This window comes from Sarcophilus harrisii, chromosome 2 (assembly GCF_902635505.1).
Source record: "Sarcophilus harrisii chromosome 2, mSarHar1.11, whole genome shotgun sequence".
In the NCBI taxonomy this organism is placed as follows: Eukaryota; Metazoa; Chordata; class Mammalia; order Dasyuromorphia; family Dasyuridae; genus Sarcophilus; species Sarcophilus harrisii.
The window spans coordinates 452,489,376-452,506,835 of record NC_045427.1 but is presented as its reverse complement, the minus strand read 5'-3'; the positions used below and the strand labels follow the sequence as shown (position 1 = coordinate 452,506,835).

The following is a 17,460-nucleotide window of genomic DNA, read 5'->3' as shown; positions in this document are numbered from 1 at the left end:
CTTCTAGTGATTTGGGACCCACTATCTCCTGAGGTAATATAAATGCTACTTTTACCCTAATGAGTATTAAGTTTTTTTTCCTTACATTAGGCCTAAACTTGCTTTTCAGAAATTTTCATTCATTATTTTAGTTTTATTCTCCAGTCTAAGGTCAGGCAGAACAAACTGAATCTTCTTTTACATGTCAGCCTAAGGAACTCTCATCTTCTTGCCACCTATGAACAGAGACTGCTGTAGCTGAAAGAGATCTGAGAGGATATATAATACAAGTTCTTTGTTTGGTAGATAAGGAAACTTGAGCTCAGAAAGGAGGGGGGCGTCTATTTTTAAGGGTGGCTTATGGATTCAAAGTAGAAAAGACTTTAAGGAGCAGCTAGATGGCACAGTGGATAGAATACCAGATCTTGAGTCAGGAGGATCCAAGTTCAAATCATACCTCAGAAATAACAATTACTAACTATGTGACCCTGGGCAAGTCATTTAACTCCAATTTTCTTGCAAAAAAGAAAAGATTTGAATGGTCATCTAGTCCAATCCTCTCATTTTACAGATTAGTTTCAGAGAAATTTAGCCACTTGTCCATAATCAACAGAGCCAATCAGTGGCAGGGATGTGGTAGAACTACCAAGGCTCACTAACTTTGAATATGACGTGATATTTTCTGTCTAAAGCTGAAAGACACTATTTTCCAGCATTCACTAAAAATAAATAGATGACTGTAGAGAATGATCAAGATATTAAGTAACTCTTATTAATAAAGAGCAACCTACAAAATTTAGAGTTCTGAATCAATAATCATATGGAACAGCCTTAAAATTTAGAAGTGACCAAAGATAGTCAAAATACTCCTGAAAAGAGGCAAAAATTAAAGCAGATATAAAGCTTTTAACTTAAATCACTCTCCCCTGAGGACAAAGCCTAAAAAAATCAGAGAAGGGATACCAGCAGATTGAATGGAACCTTACTTCATGCTATAAGAAGGCAAGGGCAAGTTGCATTTGTACCAGTAGAGTACAAGTGAAGCCATAAGTGAATAATGTGATTATTGTACAGAAAACTATTGTTTGTCTCATATACATGATAGGTTTACTATTTAACATATAAAATTTATGTTATAAATGAGCTTGTTTCTTTAAAAAAATCTTTTGTTGAATTCTAACAGCCTTGTGATGGAAAGAATCATCCACATCCAAAGAGAGAACTATGGAGACTGAATGTAAATCAAAGCACAGTGTTTTCACCTTTTTGTTGTTGTTGTTTGCTTGCTTGTTTTTTCTTTCTTTCTTGTATGTCTTTTTTCCCCTTTTGGTCTGATTTTTCTTGTGCAACATGACAAATATAGAAATGTGTTTAAAAGAATTGTACATGTTTAACCTATATTGGATTGCTTGCTACGTAAAGGAAGAGGAGGAAGGTAAAAAATTTAGAACACAAGATTTTCCAAAGGGGAATATTGAAAGCTTGCATGTATTTGGAAAAAATAAAAAACTATCATACAAAAAAAATCTTTTGCTGAATTCTTCACTAGAGACAGTAGATAACACAGAAACAACTAGGAACAAACATATGGCATTACATGTCTCCAGTTCAAAAGGTAAAGAAAAGTAAGAGAAGAAAATTTCTTCCAGAAGATAGGATGAGGCATTATAGATGTGAAGAGATTAACCAGAAATAATTCGAATGAAAACATGTGGATGAGAAAGTTATACTTATCAAGTGCATCTTATGGTTGTTAGAGAGTGGCTATAGTTGTTAACTTTTGTCTCCACTGTGTCATCTTGAAAATTCCAATTTTACAAATTAAGACCTATCTATAATTCATTGCTATTATTATTACTGGTACTGTAAGATTTACAAAGGGCAGATAAGTGACACAATGTATAGAACTCTGGGCCTGAAGTCAGGAAGTCTCATCTTCATGAGTTCAATTCCAGCCTCAGATATTTATTTGCTCTGTGCCCATGGGCAAATCACTTAACCCTGTTTGTCTCACTTCCTCATCTTTCAAATAATCTGGAGAAGAAAATGAAAAACCACTCCAGTATCTTTGCCAAGAAAATCCCAAATGGGATCAAAAAAAGTTGGACACAACAAAAATTAACAAACAACAAAAGATTTATAAAGCGCTTTTTGGAAAAAAATAATTCTGTGAGATGGCCAATACAAAAATTATTATCCTCATGTTATGAATGATATTCAAGGTCAGACATGCTCAAGATCACATAACTGATAAGTTTCAGAACTCAAACATAGTTCTTTCAACTCTAAGACCAAGTTCTTTATATTAAGTATCCATTTATCTTGGGATGTACTGCTAAGAAAAAATACTCCACTCTGCAGGGAAGTTTTCTAAAATAAGGGCTTAAGCAGAAGGATGCTGGTTTATCTGAAAGTTAACTATAGCTGAAATTATGTATACTGTGTATCAAGTCTTAAGTCTACAAAGGGCTTAGGTAATGATGAATCTGTATCCAAGGTTAGAGACAGCTACATCCTGATAATATCCCTGTGGCTATTTCTTGTTTCTTGGGTATATTTCTGTTAGAGGTCATAGAATCCTCCCAGATAATGATTATAACCCTGACAGAAAGAATCTGAGTGTCATCAAATTTCACCTTTACCTTAACAGGAAACCCTGCTACATACAGTATCTTTAAAAATATTCATCCACTCTATGCTTAAATATCTTTAGTAACCGAGAACTCACTTCCCTCCAAGAAAGCCCTTTCCAGTTAATGAGAGTTTGAATTATTAAGAAGTTATTATTTATATTCTTCACAAAGCCTTAATTATCCAATTAAAATTTTACTTTTTTTCTTCTTTTGTTTCCTTTTGAAATAATTCTTTCATCTTTTCAAAGAATACTGCATTTTACCTGAAAACCTGGAAAATAAGGAAGTCTACTGCTTCATAAGATCATAGGATTTTAAAACTGAAAGAGATGAGGAAACTGAGGACTAAAGAGATTAAGGGATTTGTTCAAGGTCACACAGATTGTAAGTCACAAAGTAAGAATTCTAACTTGGGCCCTCTGACTACATGTGCGATCTTCTTTTCCCCATGCCCAAATTACTATGCCTTGTCACTGGTAGAACCATACATACAGCACAATCTCTCAAAAGTGAAGCCAGTTTCTCCTTGTTCTGTCATTTATATCTACAGCCTCTGTGGTTCATTCCTATGACAAGCTGCTGGTGGGCTGGGCCTGGCTACTTTGCTGGGGCACACTTACAGATAATTCCTGAACAACTCAGTGTGAATGTGCATGTGTGTGTGTGTGTGTATGAAAATAGATTGGCCTTGTCCTTGATAAGACTTTATTAGTCTTTTCTTTCCAATCCAACACTAATTTATTAGCCGACTTTGGTCTGTATTTAGCAGATTCCTCCAAAACCCACTTAGTTGGTTGTCTTTTGTTCTTGAAGCAGACCAAAATGACATCACTCTGTTAGAGTGAAGGTAGTATGTCTGATTGTAGTTGATCAAATCAATACGAGTTCAGAGTGTACAGATAATCCATGTGAACACGGGATGAATTCGCTTGTATTTCTTTTGAGCTAATTCAATTCTGCTTGGCTTAGAGAACACAGCACCTTCTCTGATGAGAGCATGCCATGCTGAGTGGTACTGTGCCAGTATCACCCATAATGCATAATCCTTCCAAAGTTCTTAAGAGAAATCTCAAGAGTATTCTTGTACCACTTTTTCTGACCAAAATTCTAATGTAAAGACAATCTGAAATCTTACCTAGAAATCTTAATTTCTGCCATTTCTCATCTCTTCTGTTTTCCTCCGTTTCCCTCTTGTCTTGTTACCACCTCAGTTTTCCCTCAGATTAAGTACAAATTTCTTGTTGTTATTGTGTTGTTGTAGTAATTACCCCCATAATCCCCTCTCCCAATTATTCCTAGTTTTTTGCTTTGGGAGCAATAGGACAAGTCTAAATTTTCTGTTCTATAGAAGCCCTTCAAATGCTTAAAGCTAATAATCGCCTTTCTCCTTAAGTTTTTAAAGCTAAATATTCAGAGATTCTTCAAATTATTTTTCATGATCTTCATGGCATCCAGCCTACTCCCTAGTACTCCTCTGGATACACTCTAGCTTATCAAGTTCCTTCATAAAAAGGTGCCCAAAACTAGACATAAAAGACAAAGACAGACCTCTAAGTAAGATAAATTTATTTTCTATTCAATTTTTTACCTGGTGACTTTCTAATATATTTTTGCCTGTATTTGAAGCCAACTGCTAAAAAGAAAGAAGCATTTATGATTAATTTAAATACTTTATACAGATAATGATGATAGATATTTCATTGGTTATTTATAATAATGATATTAAAGTTTAAATATTTTTAAGTTAAAAAACAACAAGGATAACTAAGAACATACAAGTTAGGTAAAGCCATTACAGGTAGAAATCTCTTTTCACTAGAACAATAGTTCTACATCTGGAATCTGTGGCCCACCCATGATAGACTTTGGTGAGAGGTCAGTGAACTTGATTTTTAAAAAAATTAACCTTTATTTTCATTAATCTCTAATTGAAATTTAGTATTTCTTTCAATTATTAAAAAAAAAACATTATTCCGAGAAAAGGTCTATGGGCTTTACTATGGCCAAAGGGACTTATGACACAAAAAAGGTTAACAAGCCTTGGATTATAACACACTGAAACTCCCTCCAACTTGTATAAAAGTATTGCTTGCATCTCTCTCTCTTCTTGGAAAAGAGAATATAAAATAAAGATAACTGTATAGATCACAAATTAACTGGAAGAACTATCCTGAGAAATACACTATAGAAGACAGCAGTTCATCAATGATATCTTGAATTGTAGTATCCATACCTATAGTTGATGGCTTTGATAATATAATAAGGAAAATAGTAAAGGAAAGGACTGATAAGAATTAAAACTAAATTGGAAATGGGTGAAAACACCCGAGTATCTTTCTTGGAAGCAAAGTATAACATTAAAAAGAGGGAATAAGAAAAGATTGATTAGAGAGAAAAGACTTCTTTTTTTCATTTGTGATTGTAATTTTTAAAGTGACATAAAGGGTAAATTTTAAATGTAATGTTGTTTAAAGTGACTTAAATTTTAAATATTTTGATAAGATTTTTTTTAAAATACAAAAGGATGGAAATTTATGAGGAATTTCAAATAAGATCTCCCATCTTTCATCTCTGAGAAGGAATATTTACTAGGTTACATATATAAGTTATAGGAGTACTTTTATTTTTTATTATTGCTTTTTATTTACAAGATATATGCATAGGTAATTTTTTAAAATTGACCCTTGCAAAACCTCTTTTTCAATTTTCCCTTCCTTCCCCCACCCCCTCCTAGATGGCAGGCAGACTATAGGAGTACTTTAAAGAAATGAATAAACTCCTTAAGGCTGAAGATGATAAAACAAATATACTGTGCTAGTTTTCTGATATGCTCAGTGAGGTCATGGAGCCCATTATCATTGTGGCAAAATTCTTCTATCTGAAAGTTCAAGGTCATACAGAATTCACTGATACTATCTTCAGTTTATGGCTGCCACTACCTCTCCTCTCTATCTATATCTTAAATACCTACATGGCCCACAGGAGCACACAGAAGTCCTTTACCTTCTTCTTTGTCTGTTCCCTATAAAGAGTGTATAACCTTTCTTGCACATGTTCTGAACTGTTGTTTGTTTTTAGTGTTTTGCATTATTATAGCATTATAAGAAAACATATTGAAGATTATTAGCATAATAAATCAAAGGAGAGATTTAAAAAAGGTTTATTTGCCAGGCCCAATGTTCACAAACCCTTTTTACATCATTCTTTTTTACCTTTATAATCTCCCAATTTAAAATAATTCATTTGCACCAGATTTTTAAATGATATTATTTTGTGACTGAACAAATCCAGTCCTGTCTTGGCTAGAGCTGAGATTAATTCTCATCAATGAATGAAGATTAATAAGGGTATAGCTGTCACAGCTCTTCTAGAATTCCTTGCCTCTAGTTTTTAGCTCTTGATTTGCCTCTGGCTATCAGAATATGTGTACCTTATACCCTCATTTACAGATAAGTCTTTCTCTTATTATTTTTAGCCTATGAACAAGTGACAATTGTCTTCTCTATTCTAGAAGTCCAACTTCTAGGATCAAGTTAAATCTTGATCTTTTCCTGTCCTTTCCCTGAGACTAAGAGGTTCACTTCTATACTTCAAAAATGCATCAAAGTAGGACTTTGGTAGAAGTAATAAACATTTAATGAATTACTCTCATTTATCTCATGTAATTCAACATCATTTTTAAGTTAAAAAAGGATAATTCGCAAGCCAGCAATACTTCTTTTAAACATATAGGCTCCATATATTTCATATACCATCCTAAAAATAAATAAATAATGTTTTCTTTTACCTTCTGTATCTCAGGATGAAAAATTTCCCTGGGGCTTTTTTCAAACTTTTCCAGATTCATGGCACTGAAATAAAAGGGAAAGAATGAATTTCAATTCAATGTGATAGAATTTTAAGGAATAGCAACTTATTTTTCAGATGAATTAGCCATAAGAAAATATGTAGTTTGTACCTAGAAATGGAATATCTGGCAAAAAATTGCAAAATTTTAAATTATGTCATCTCTTCAACAATGTTTTCCTAATATTATTATTCTAAAATAAAGAATGCAAAAATATATTGATAAAAAGAAATTTAAGATACCAATATGATACCATAACTATAAAATGACAAAAATAGACAAAAACACAAGTAAATGCTATAAGCACTGTGAAGGATTGAGTATATTGCACTGTTGGTGGAACTTTTTTTTTTTTAAAGTAATTTGACAACATACTCTAGTATTTGCAAAACTGATCATGTCTTTTGATCCAGAAATCCTAATGTAGGAAACAACATCTTAAATATATTATTAAAAGGAAAAAAGGACTATTTATATCCATAGCTGATTTACTTTTAACAGTAGAAAAGCTGGGAACAACTAACAGTTGGAGAATGGATGAAGAAATTACAGTAGACCTATATAAGGGAGCATCTTTGTGAAAAAATAATTATGGAAAGATGCTCAAAGTCACAGAAAATAGAAGAATTAGAACAACATACCCTATGTGTTGACTATAACTGTTTAAAAAACAAAACAAAACAAAACAATGGCAACAAAACCTAACTGGGAGGAAAAGATTGGAAGAGGACAAAGAATAAAATAAACTATAATTATCAGGTAGGACTCCTGAGGATGGTGGAAAAATGGAGTCCCCCCCCTCATCACTTCTCCACTAGGAAGATATATCTTAATCACCTCAGTGTAGGGGCTCTAGAAAGATATGGTATATTTTGTCACCACAACTTGGGGCATTTAGAAAGCAGGACGCAACAGATGATCTTTATAGTTTTTTTCTAAATCTAAAATAAATATAAAGGAGAGCCAAGATGGCAGAATAAAGACAGGAATTCATCCAACCTCTCCCCCAAACTATTCCAAATTCCTTTAAATAATGAATCTAAACAAATTTTAGAGTATCAAAACACCCAAAAAGATGGAGAAGAACTTTTTTCAGTCTAAAGCAATTTAGAAGGTCAGCAGAAAAGATCTGTGACATCAGGGTGCAAGTCCACCATACAGTCCTGGTGCATACCACTGGAGTAGAAATGGATCTAGGGACCTCTGATTCAGCAGCAGTACTTGGAGCTTCCAGACCTCTCAGCCTAGAGATACCAAAGAGGACATGGAAGGTCAGCAGAAAAGGTCTGAAGCAACAGGGGGAAGAATACAGCCCCAGAGTAGGCTGAGCCAGTATAACCCTGGCCTCGGTCCCAGCCCCAGCCCCAGCCTCAGAAAGTAGGGAGGGGATATTCCTAATAGTTGCAGGGCAGAAAAGAGTGCTTGTGATCAGGTCCCTAGAAGGATCTCGGGGGATAGCTGCATATAATTCCTGAAGCTGGGGACAATGTGCTCTGTTTCTAAAGAAACAGAACTTTAACAAAGTTAAAAGCTGAATAATAGACTAAGAAAACAAACAGACAATAAATAGAAAAAAATTTCTTACCACTGAAAGTTACTAGGATAAAAAGGAAGATCAAAACACACATTCAGAAGAAGATAAAGTCATCCAAAGTCATCCTACATCCAAAAACTCCAAGAAAAATAAGAATTAGACGCAGGCTTTGGAAGAGCTTAAAAAGAATTTTGAAAATCAAGAGTTAGAAGGAAAATTAGGAAAAGAATTGAAAGAGGGGCAAAAGGAAATGTAAAAAACTAATGAGGAGAAAAATACCTTAAAAAGCAAAATTGGTCATTTGGGAAAGGAGATACAAAAGCTCACTAAGGAAAAGAATTCCTTAAAAATTAGAATTGAGCAAATGAAAGCTAATGACTTTATTATGAAATATGTCATTGGAAAAACAACTAACCTGGAAAATAGATTCAGGAGAAATATTTTAAAAATGATTGCTTTACCTTAAAGTCAGGATGAAGAAAAGACCTTGGACATCAGCTTTCAAGAAATAATCAAGGAAAATTATCCTGATATATTAGAACTAGAGTGTAAAATAGAAATGGAAAGAATACATTGATCATCTCCTGAAAGAGATTCCAAAACGAAAATTTCCAGGAATATTATAGTCAAATTCTGGAACTCCCAGGTCAAATAACCAGGAAAAAAATTATCCAAGTATAGTGGAAACACAGTCAGGATAACACAAAATTTAGCAGTTTCTACATTAAAGGACCATGGGCTTTGAGTGTGATATTCTGGAGAGCAATGGAGCTAGGATTATAACCAAGAATCACTTACCCAGAAAAACTGAGTATATTCCTTTAGAGGAAAAGGTAGATATTCAGTGATATAGAGAATTTTCAAGCATTCATGATAAAAAGGCCAGAGTTGAATAGAAAATTTGATTTTCAAATACAGAACTCAGGAGAAGCATAAGGAGGTAATCAGGAAAAATGATATCCTAAGGGATTTAATAAGATGTTATCTGTTTACATTCCTACATGGGAGGAAGATACTTGTAATTCATTAAAACGTTCTCATTATTATGACAGTTTGAAGGAATACATATATGTTATATATCTCTGTTGATAGAAGGCATACGTGTTAGTTAAATATGAAGGGATAATATTTTTTTAAATGATGAAATTAAGGGGTGAAAGACGAATGTATTGGGGGAAAGAGAAAGAGAGAAATGGAATAATATAAATCAAATGCTACAAAAAAAGGGGGAAAAAGGCTTTTATAGTGGAGGGGAAGGAGAGGGAAGAGATAACACAGACATTCAATATGGGCATAAAAATCTATCTTACTCTGCTGAAAAATAGAAGGGGAAGGGGAGAAGGCTGATAAATGAGAGGGAGTAGGGGAGGGAGTGGTCAGTAGCAAAACACTTTTAAGGAGGGACAGGGGTGAAAGGAGAGAGAATAAATGGGGGAAATATAGTTAGCAATAGCAATTGTAAAAAGAATTTTGAAGCAAGTTTCTATGATAAGGCTTTATTTCTCAAACATAGAAGGAACTGAGTCAAATTTATAAAAAAAAAAAAAGTAAGAGCCATGCCCCAACTGATAAATGATCAAAGGATATTATCTATGCTCAAAGGACTATAATTTCATGCAAATCCTTTAACTTAACAATACCACTACTAGGCATGAATTTAATTTAAAAAACAAAAGGAAAAAGACCTATATGTACCAAAAATTTGTTACAGCTCTCTTCTCATGGGGAAAAAAAAACTGGAAATTGCGGGGATGTCCTTCAATTGGAGAATGGCTGCTGTGGTATGTGATTGTCATGGAATATTATTGTTCTATGGAAAATGATGAGTAGGATGCTCTCAGAAAAAACCTGGAAAGTCCTCCATGAACTCAAGGAAAGTGAAATGTACTGTGTATATAAAGTAATAGCAATATTCTGGGATGACCAACTGTAAATTATTTTACTATTCTCGCAGTAAAATGATCCAAAAAATTATTCTAAAGGATTTATGATGAAAAATCCTATCCATACTCTGAGAAGAAACTGTGTCTGAAAACAGATTGATTCATTCTCTCTCCCTCTCCATCCCTCTTTCTTCCTCCCTTCCCAATCCCCCCTTTCCTTTCTTCCCTCTTCTCCTTCTTTCAATATCTCTCTCCTTTATTTTTAATGAGGCCTTTTTAAAAAAAATTAGGGTGGGGAACTATTTTAATTAGTTTCCAAAGCTCCTTCATTAGGAAACTCCTTATATCAATGAAGGCTGGCAACTGATCTGCAACTTATAATTTTAGAGAATTGCCTGGAGAAATGGGAGTTTAAGCAGGCCTTGAACCTAGGATTTCCCTTGGATCTCAATATGCTATGCCATACTTTCTTTCCAGCATCCCATAGTAGATGTTTTAGATGAGTCACTTTCTAGGTGCATATTCTTTGATGATGATCAAACCAAACTTAGCAAAACTGGCCCTCAGATGAGACATATCCAATATACTTGACAGATCCTATGACAAAGATGTTATTGTTATAAAATTTGCAAAAGATAAAATGCTTGATAGAAAAAAACATTTATAAAACACTTATTATATGTCAGGTACAGTGCTGATTGATATAAATACAACCAAGTAAAACAGTCTCTGTTTGATGGGTGATGATAGTGGTATACACATGAGGCAGCATGTTTTGGAGATGTGAAGTGAGGGAAAGTGAAGGAAAGCCTAGATATAGGCAAGATCTAGCTTACTGAGGCTCTGGGTGGTCCCAAGGATAGAGTCCTAATTTCTAGTGGGAATGACAGACAGCTCAGAATAAGGCAACATGGTCTAGAAACAGTTCAAAAGTCAACACCTCAATAGGCCATGTCAATGGAATAAATTTGATAAGATGCAATAGAGTAATGATAAATATAAGTTAAGTACACTTGGGTGGAAAGAATTTATTGTACCTAAGTTCAAACAATTTAATAAAAAGATTTGGGAGTTTTAGGATTCAGTATTGCACAGTGTGATAAGACAGCCACAAAAGCTTATATGACCTTATAGGCTACGTTAAAATAGGGATTAAATTTAGTCCAAGAAAGATAATTCTTTCTGTGGTCTTTTCTCTAGTCAGTCTTTTATGTTAAGCTCTGGTAGTAAGGACAAGCTTAAGCATGTTCATAAGATGGCAACAAGCATTCAACTCAACAAACAGTAAGCATCTTTTATATTTAAGGAACTGAAGAATTCCTTAAATAGGAGACCAGACATTAGAATATAGGCATAATGACAAAATGAATTGGGAATGGTTGGTTTAGAGAAAAGAAAACTTAGTGAAGACCTGACAATTATCATATGGAAAAATTTGACATCTGAGGATATAGCTATAGGTAAAAGTTAGAAAAATCAGAATTTATACCTAACGTAAGAAAAACATTTTCTAAGAATTAGAGATGCCCTAAAGTGCCATGAGTTTCCTTGGAAGATAGTTTACCCTAAAGTATAGGTGGTTTAAGTTGATTTTGAATAATTACTTTTTCCCCATTTCATACTTATTAGATTGACTATTATGACAGAAAAAAATGTTTGTTTTTTTCTGTTTGAGGGAATATAGGAAAACTGGGAGGCTGATGAACTGGTGGTGGAGTTGCAAACTGATCCAACATTCTGGAGAACAATTGGAACTATACCCAAAAAGCTATAAATCTGTGTATACTAATACCATGATTAAGTATGTATTTAAAGAAATTTTTTTTAAAAAGGAAAAAGTATATATATGTACAAAAGTACTTATAGCAGCTTTTTTATGGTGGCAAAGAATTGGAAATTGAAGGAATTCCCATCAATTGAGGAAAAATTGAACAGTTGTAGTATACAATTGTGATGAAGTAATAAGCCTTAAGAAATGAGAGCAGGATGATTTAAGAAAAGCTTGATAAAACTAATAAGAACAGATGCAAAGTGAAGTGAGCAGAACTAGGAGAACATCGTACACAATAATAGCAACATTGTATGATGATGAATTGTAAATAACTTAACTCTTCTCAGCAATACAATGATCCAAGATAATTCCATGGTGACAAATGCTATCCACATTCAGGGAAAGAACTGATGGAATCAAATATTCACTTTCTTTTTTTCCATTTTTTTTTATCTGAGACTTCTTTCAGAATAAGGAAACATCTTTCTTTTTCTTTTGGTTTTAATTTTATAAACATTTTATAACCTATATATAATCACTTACCCTCTCTGGGACATATGTGTAATACATTGGAGGAGGAGGAGGGGAAAAGGGAGAGAAATAGGAACTCAGAAAAATTTTTAAAAGAATGTTATAGATTGTTTTTACATGCAATTGGAAAAAATAAAACATTATTAAAAATAATTACTTTGGGGGAATATAGAGGAGGGGGTTCCTGTTCAAGTATGGACTGGACTGTTTCCTTATCCTGGAATGCCCTCTCCTTTTATCTTCCCACTTTGGATCCTTGGTTACAAGACTCAGCTCAAATGCCATTTCTTCCAAGATGTTTTCTATGGTACCCCCAGTGGCTAGTGCCATCTATTCTAAGGTTACTTCTATACCTACTCTACTCTATTTATATTCTTTCTTCAGTAAAATGATAGCCCTTTGAGGACAAGGACTGTTTATGCTTATTTTGACTGCACAACACTTAGCAGAATGCCTGGCATACATATACACACGTGCGTGCACACAAGTGTGTGTGTGTATGTATAGGACTTAATAAATACTTGCTATTTGATCAGACTAAATGGTTTCAATTGTTACATACCAGTCATTCTGTAAGATTTGAAAGAATTCAGATGAAAGACATTTAAGCCACGATGACAATGAATCTCTAATGATTTGAGAAAGATTCTCAAGACTGAAATCCTTATGACACAAATGCAAATAATTCTGATAAGGAAAAAAAGGACGAAGTATCTAAAGAGACTGAAATGATTTACAGGAAACTAAGCTTTAGGGAAAAATTAAGAATGTATGAAATAATGAAAGAAGCACTGGATCTGATGTTACAGGTACTATATTTGAATCCTACTGCTGCCATTTACTGCCTGTATATAGATACTGTAAGACTCATTTCTGTGGTAATCAATTTTCTCATCTATAAAATGTGGGGGTTGAACTAGAAGACTTTGCAGCTCTAAATCTTTGATCCGAAGATAATTTAAAGGCTCACTTATGCAGCTAAGAAAAGTGAAAATAAGGAAATAAGCATTAGGCCTTGTGAATATGTTAACTATTATGTCTATTCTCATGTATTTTTGACAAGACATGGGGAGATATGGAGATTAGAAGCACATTTAGGCTGGGCAGAGGCCCAATCAGATACATTTATAGTGAGAATAAATAGACTACAATTCAAAAGACATGAATTCCAGTCTAGGCTCTGCCATTAATAGTATATTTTTACAGCCTTTTCAAATTTGCTGATGACATAAAATTAGAAAGAATAACTGATAATCTGAATCAAGATTCAAAAAGATTTTAATAGTCCAGAATGATGGACCAAGACTATTAAGATGGAATTTAATAAGGATAAATCTAATATCCCATGCTTAGTTTTAAAAATTAAAATGTACGAATACAAGATGGGAGGGACATAGTGAGATAGCAATTTGTATGAGATAGCATAGTGTATAGCAATTTCCAGAAAGACAGGGAGTTTTAGTGGGCTTCAAGTTCTGTATGAGTCAACAGTGCGGCATAGAAACCATAAAATATTACATGATCTTAGACAGTTATTAAAAAGAAGAGTGTAAAGAAAGAGGTGGTAGCTCCACTGTACCTTGTCCAATGTTGGAAACATTGTCAAATCAGAGATAGGACTTGGTCTCTTTATGCCTAGAGGACAAAACCAGCAGGTGGAAATTTCAGAAAGGCACAAATCAGTCCAACACAAGAATTTCCCAAGAGTTAGAGTTGTCCAGAAGTGAAAGTCTTCCTGTAAAGGTTCCCTAATGGAGCACAGGCCAGGTAATCAGTTGTCAAGAGTGCTGTGGAGCAGATTCCTGCTTTCAGTAGTAATTGGGCTACAATACCATTCTAGTCCCTTACAATTCTAAGATTCTTGGTGAATTGGAAGTTAAAGGTGTTAATCCAAACACAGACTGGGGATAGAAATGCAGGGCTCAGTGAAGAGCTTTTAGTAAAGTGATTACATTTGGTAACATCTGCCCTATTACTTCAAACTTCTTCGGCCTCCTTCTATTTTATTCTATTGAAGCCCGCTAAAGCTCCCTGTCTTTCTGGAAATTGCTATACACTATGCTATCTCATACAAATTACTATCTCACTATGTCCCTCCCATCTTGTATTCGTACATTTTAATTTTTAAAACTAAGCATGGGATATTAGATTTATCCCTATTCCAAAGCTGCCCCAAGCACTGAGTATTCAGTATATCTGTCTTCTATGACTTGAATTTCTATAGTCAGCCATTGAAAATATACTAAGTAAAATTCATTAAAAAAAAAAACCTCAAGGAGGCAGCTAGGTGGCACAGTAGATAGAACACCAGCCCTGAAGTCAGGAAGACCTGAGTTCAAATATGGCCCCAGACACTTAATACTTCCTAGCTATCTGACCCTGAGCAAGTCACTTAACTCCAATTGCCTCAGCCAAAAAAAAAAAAAAAGGAAAGGAAAAAAAGAGAAAGCATATTTTTCATATTCTCCACTAATAATAATCCTGCTTCTGCTTCTGGCCCTGAGAGTAAGATGGCAAGTTTTAAGTTGGTTCAAAAACCTCTTTCCCAATTAGAAATCTACTTTACAGGGGAGGGAAGGCTCCCCTATAGGATAAAATTAAAAAATACTAAATTTAGCATTTAAAGTTCTCCAAAAACTGACTCCAACCTTGTTATGGGCCAGACCTCTGAACTTGAAACAAGAATTCTTACAAGGTGTTAAGTCTGTGGAATTGGTAAAGACAATGGTTATCTAGTTTAGCATGGTGCTAAATAGTTCTCTAGTTCAGTACATGTACTTAATACTTAATATAGTTCTACAAGTTTCACACCAATGATAATGTAATTATAAGAGAGCATATAAGCTGGACAAACTCAGCCACAGTCAGAGCCAGCAAAGACAAGCAGACTGGAGGACTGGAGGCAGGAGCTCTAAGAAAGCTAGCCTGGGCCCCAGGCTGGCCTGGCCTCCTGCACTTCCCCTACTGAGACCAAGGACTGTCAGAGCCAGAGACAGACTCAGAAGGCCTTGGAGAAAGACTCAGAAGGGCCAGACATAGACTTGGAAGGGACCCAGAGACACATTCATTCCATCATTCACTTTTGTGGTGGCTGGAGGCTGAAGCATAAGCCCTTGGATTCAGAGAGATTCATTCCATCTTCAGCAGCCTTGTGGTGGCTGGCCTGTCCTCCTGCTCCCACCACTGAAACCAAGACTCCAGAATGTTTCTAAGAAAGGTAGCAGGGCCCCAGGCAAGGAAACAATATTGTGAAGGAGATAATAAAGGATTTGGACTTTATCCCTGACTGTTCTCATGGTGATTATTCAACTGAAATGAAAGCAGCTCCCAAGACCTTCAGAAAAGCAAATGAGAACATTACACAACCTATCTTTCCACATTTTCTCATCTTCACATATTCTTCATTCAGCTGGTCTGGTAGGTGATATTTACTATCTGTGCTATTTTTGTATGAAACAAACAGTGCTGGTCTGTCTGAACAATGAATGGAGCCTACAAGAAGAATTAGCCTTGATGTCAATAATCTTTAGTTGGATTTAAAAAGGCCAAAGGCAACAGTTTGCCTCTTCTGCTTGGTTAAGTGCCCCAGATTCTGCCAAGTAGCAGCAAGGATTTTGGCTACAGAGACATGAGCTCAACAGGACATAGATCTTGGGCTATCTTTGCTGTTAGAAAGCAAAAATGGAGACTCAGACAGGAAATCATTTGTCTGGAGTTATATAGTTAGGAAATGATAAAGATAGAACCAGCATTCAGATCATGTGTAATCTAAATAATCAAGACCACATAGATAAATAAGAAAAATAAATTAGTACAAGTATCTGACAATATTTCAATTCAATTCAATATACCTGAATAAAGTATCTACTCTATGCACAGTACTATACTAACCATTGGAGATACAAAAGTTAAAATAAAATTGTACTTGTCCCTAAAGAAAAATGAATATGTACACAGATAAATTCTAAATATATGAAAAGTTATAAAAAATAACTTCAAGATGGGGAGAACTGGAAGGATATGGAAAAGACTTCCTATAGGAAATGACACTTGTCTTTAACTTTCAAGGAAATAAAAAATTTATAAGGCAGAGAAAGGGAAGGAATAGCCTTCTGTGCAAAGTTACAAAGCCAAGGGAAAGGAGGAAGTCAGGTTGGAATGAAATATCACAGATGGTAAATATCACCTATCAGGCCAGTTTCAACTGAATGAAGAACATGTAAATATGAGAAAGTCTGGAAAGTTAGGCTGGAGTCAGTTTTTGGAGAACTGCAAATGCTAAATTTATTTGTATTTTTTTGTATTTTATTTGTATTTTATTGTATTTGTAATAATTTGTAATTTATTGTATTTTATCCTATGGGCAATAAGCTTTCATTCAAGATTTTTCAATAGGAAAGTGTCACTGTCAGCTCTTCGTTTTAAGAATATCACCTTGACAGCTCTATGAAAGGATGAATTGGAGAATAAAGAAATTGGAAGCATGACTTGAGAATTTATCTAACTACAAGTTTAATGAATCATTAATATGACACAGAGGCCAAAAAAGGTTAATGAACTATTTCAGTTTCTAGTAACAGAAATCTAATTTCTAAAACAAAGAAAAGTGATAATCCTGCTGTTTTCTGTACATGTGGGACTATAGTGAATATTATGTTTAGTTCTGGATACCACATTTTAGACAGGACACTAATAAATTTTGTAGAAAAAGGTTACCAATTTCATATGCAGACTTGAAATTATGGCATATAAGGATAAACTGAAAGAAGTGAGGATATTAAGACTGGAAAAGGAAAGACTTGAGAGGAGGAATATGAAATGAAAAATACATTCAAACATTTGACATTATGTCATGTAGAAAAAATTAGACTAATTCTGTTTGGTTCTAAAAAGGGAGAACTAAGAATAATGAGGTAATCTTTCACTCAATACAATGATAAAACTTTCCATCAATTAGAATTAGAAGAAAAATGAATGCAATTCCTTAACAAGTAGAGAAATCATCTTGACTGAACTTGAAGAAGCTTGATAACGACCTGTAATTTTTATTATAGGTTTAGGTTTTGGGTAAGGCTGAACCTGATGACCCCTGCTAGGGGTGGTACAGTGGATAGAGTGCTGAGCTTAGAGTCAAGAAGACTCAACTCTCTGCTCAAATCTGGGCTCAGGCACTTCCTAGTTGTGTGACCTTGAGCAAGTCACTTAATCTTGTTTGCCTCAGTTTCCTCATATGTAAAAAGAATTGGGGAAGGAAAATGGCAAACCACTATCTTTGGCAAAAA

General features: G+C 34.4%; 1 protein-coding gene across 3 annotated transcripts in view; it reads right to left on the bottom strand.

Annotated features, from left to right (window-relative positions):
* Window positions 1-17,460, bottom strand: part of GARNL3 (GTPase activating Rap/RanGAP domain like 3) — a 223,633-nt gene that overhangs the window by 135,109 nt on the left and 71,064 nt on the right. For all 3 annotated transcript variants that reach the window (XM_031954321.1, XM_031954322.1, XM_003757155.4), the window contains one exon: window positions 6,400-6,463. In XM_031954321.1, coding sequence (XP_031810181.1) covers window positions 6,400-6,463 — 64 coding nt within the window. The remainder of the gene's footprint in view (window positions 1-6,399; window positions 6,464-17,460) is intronic.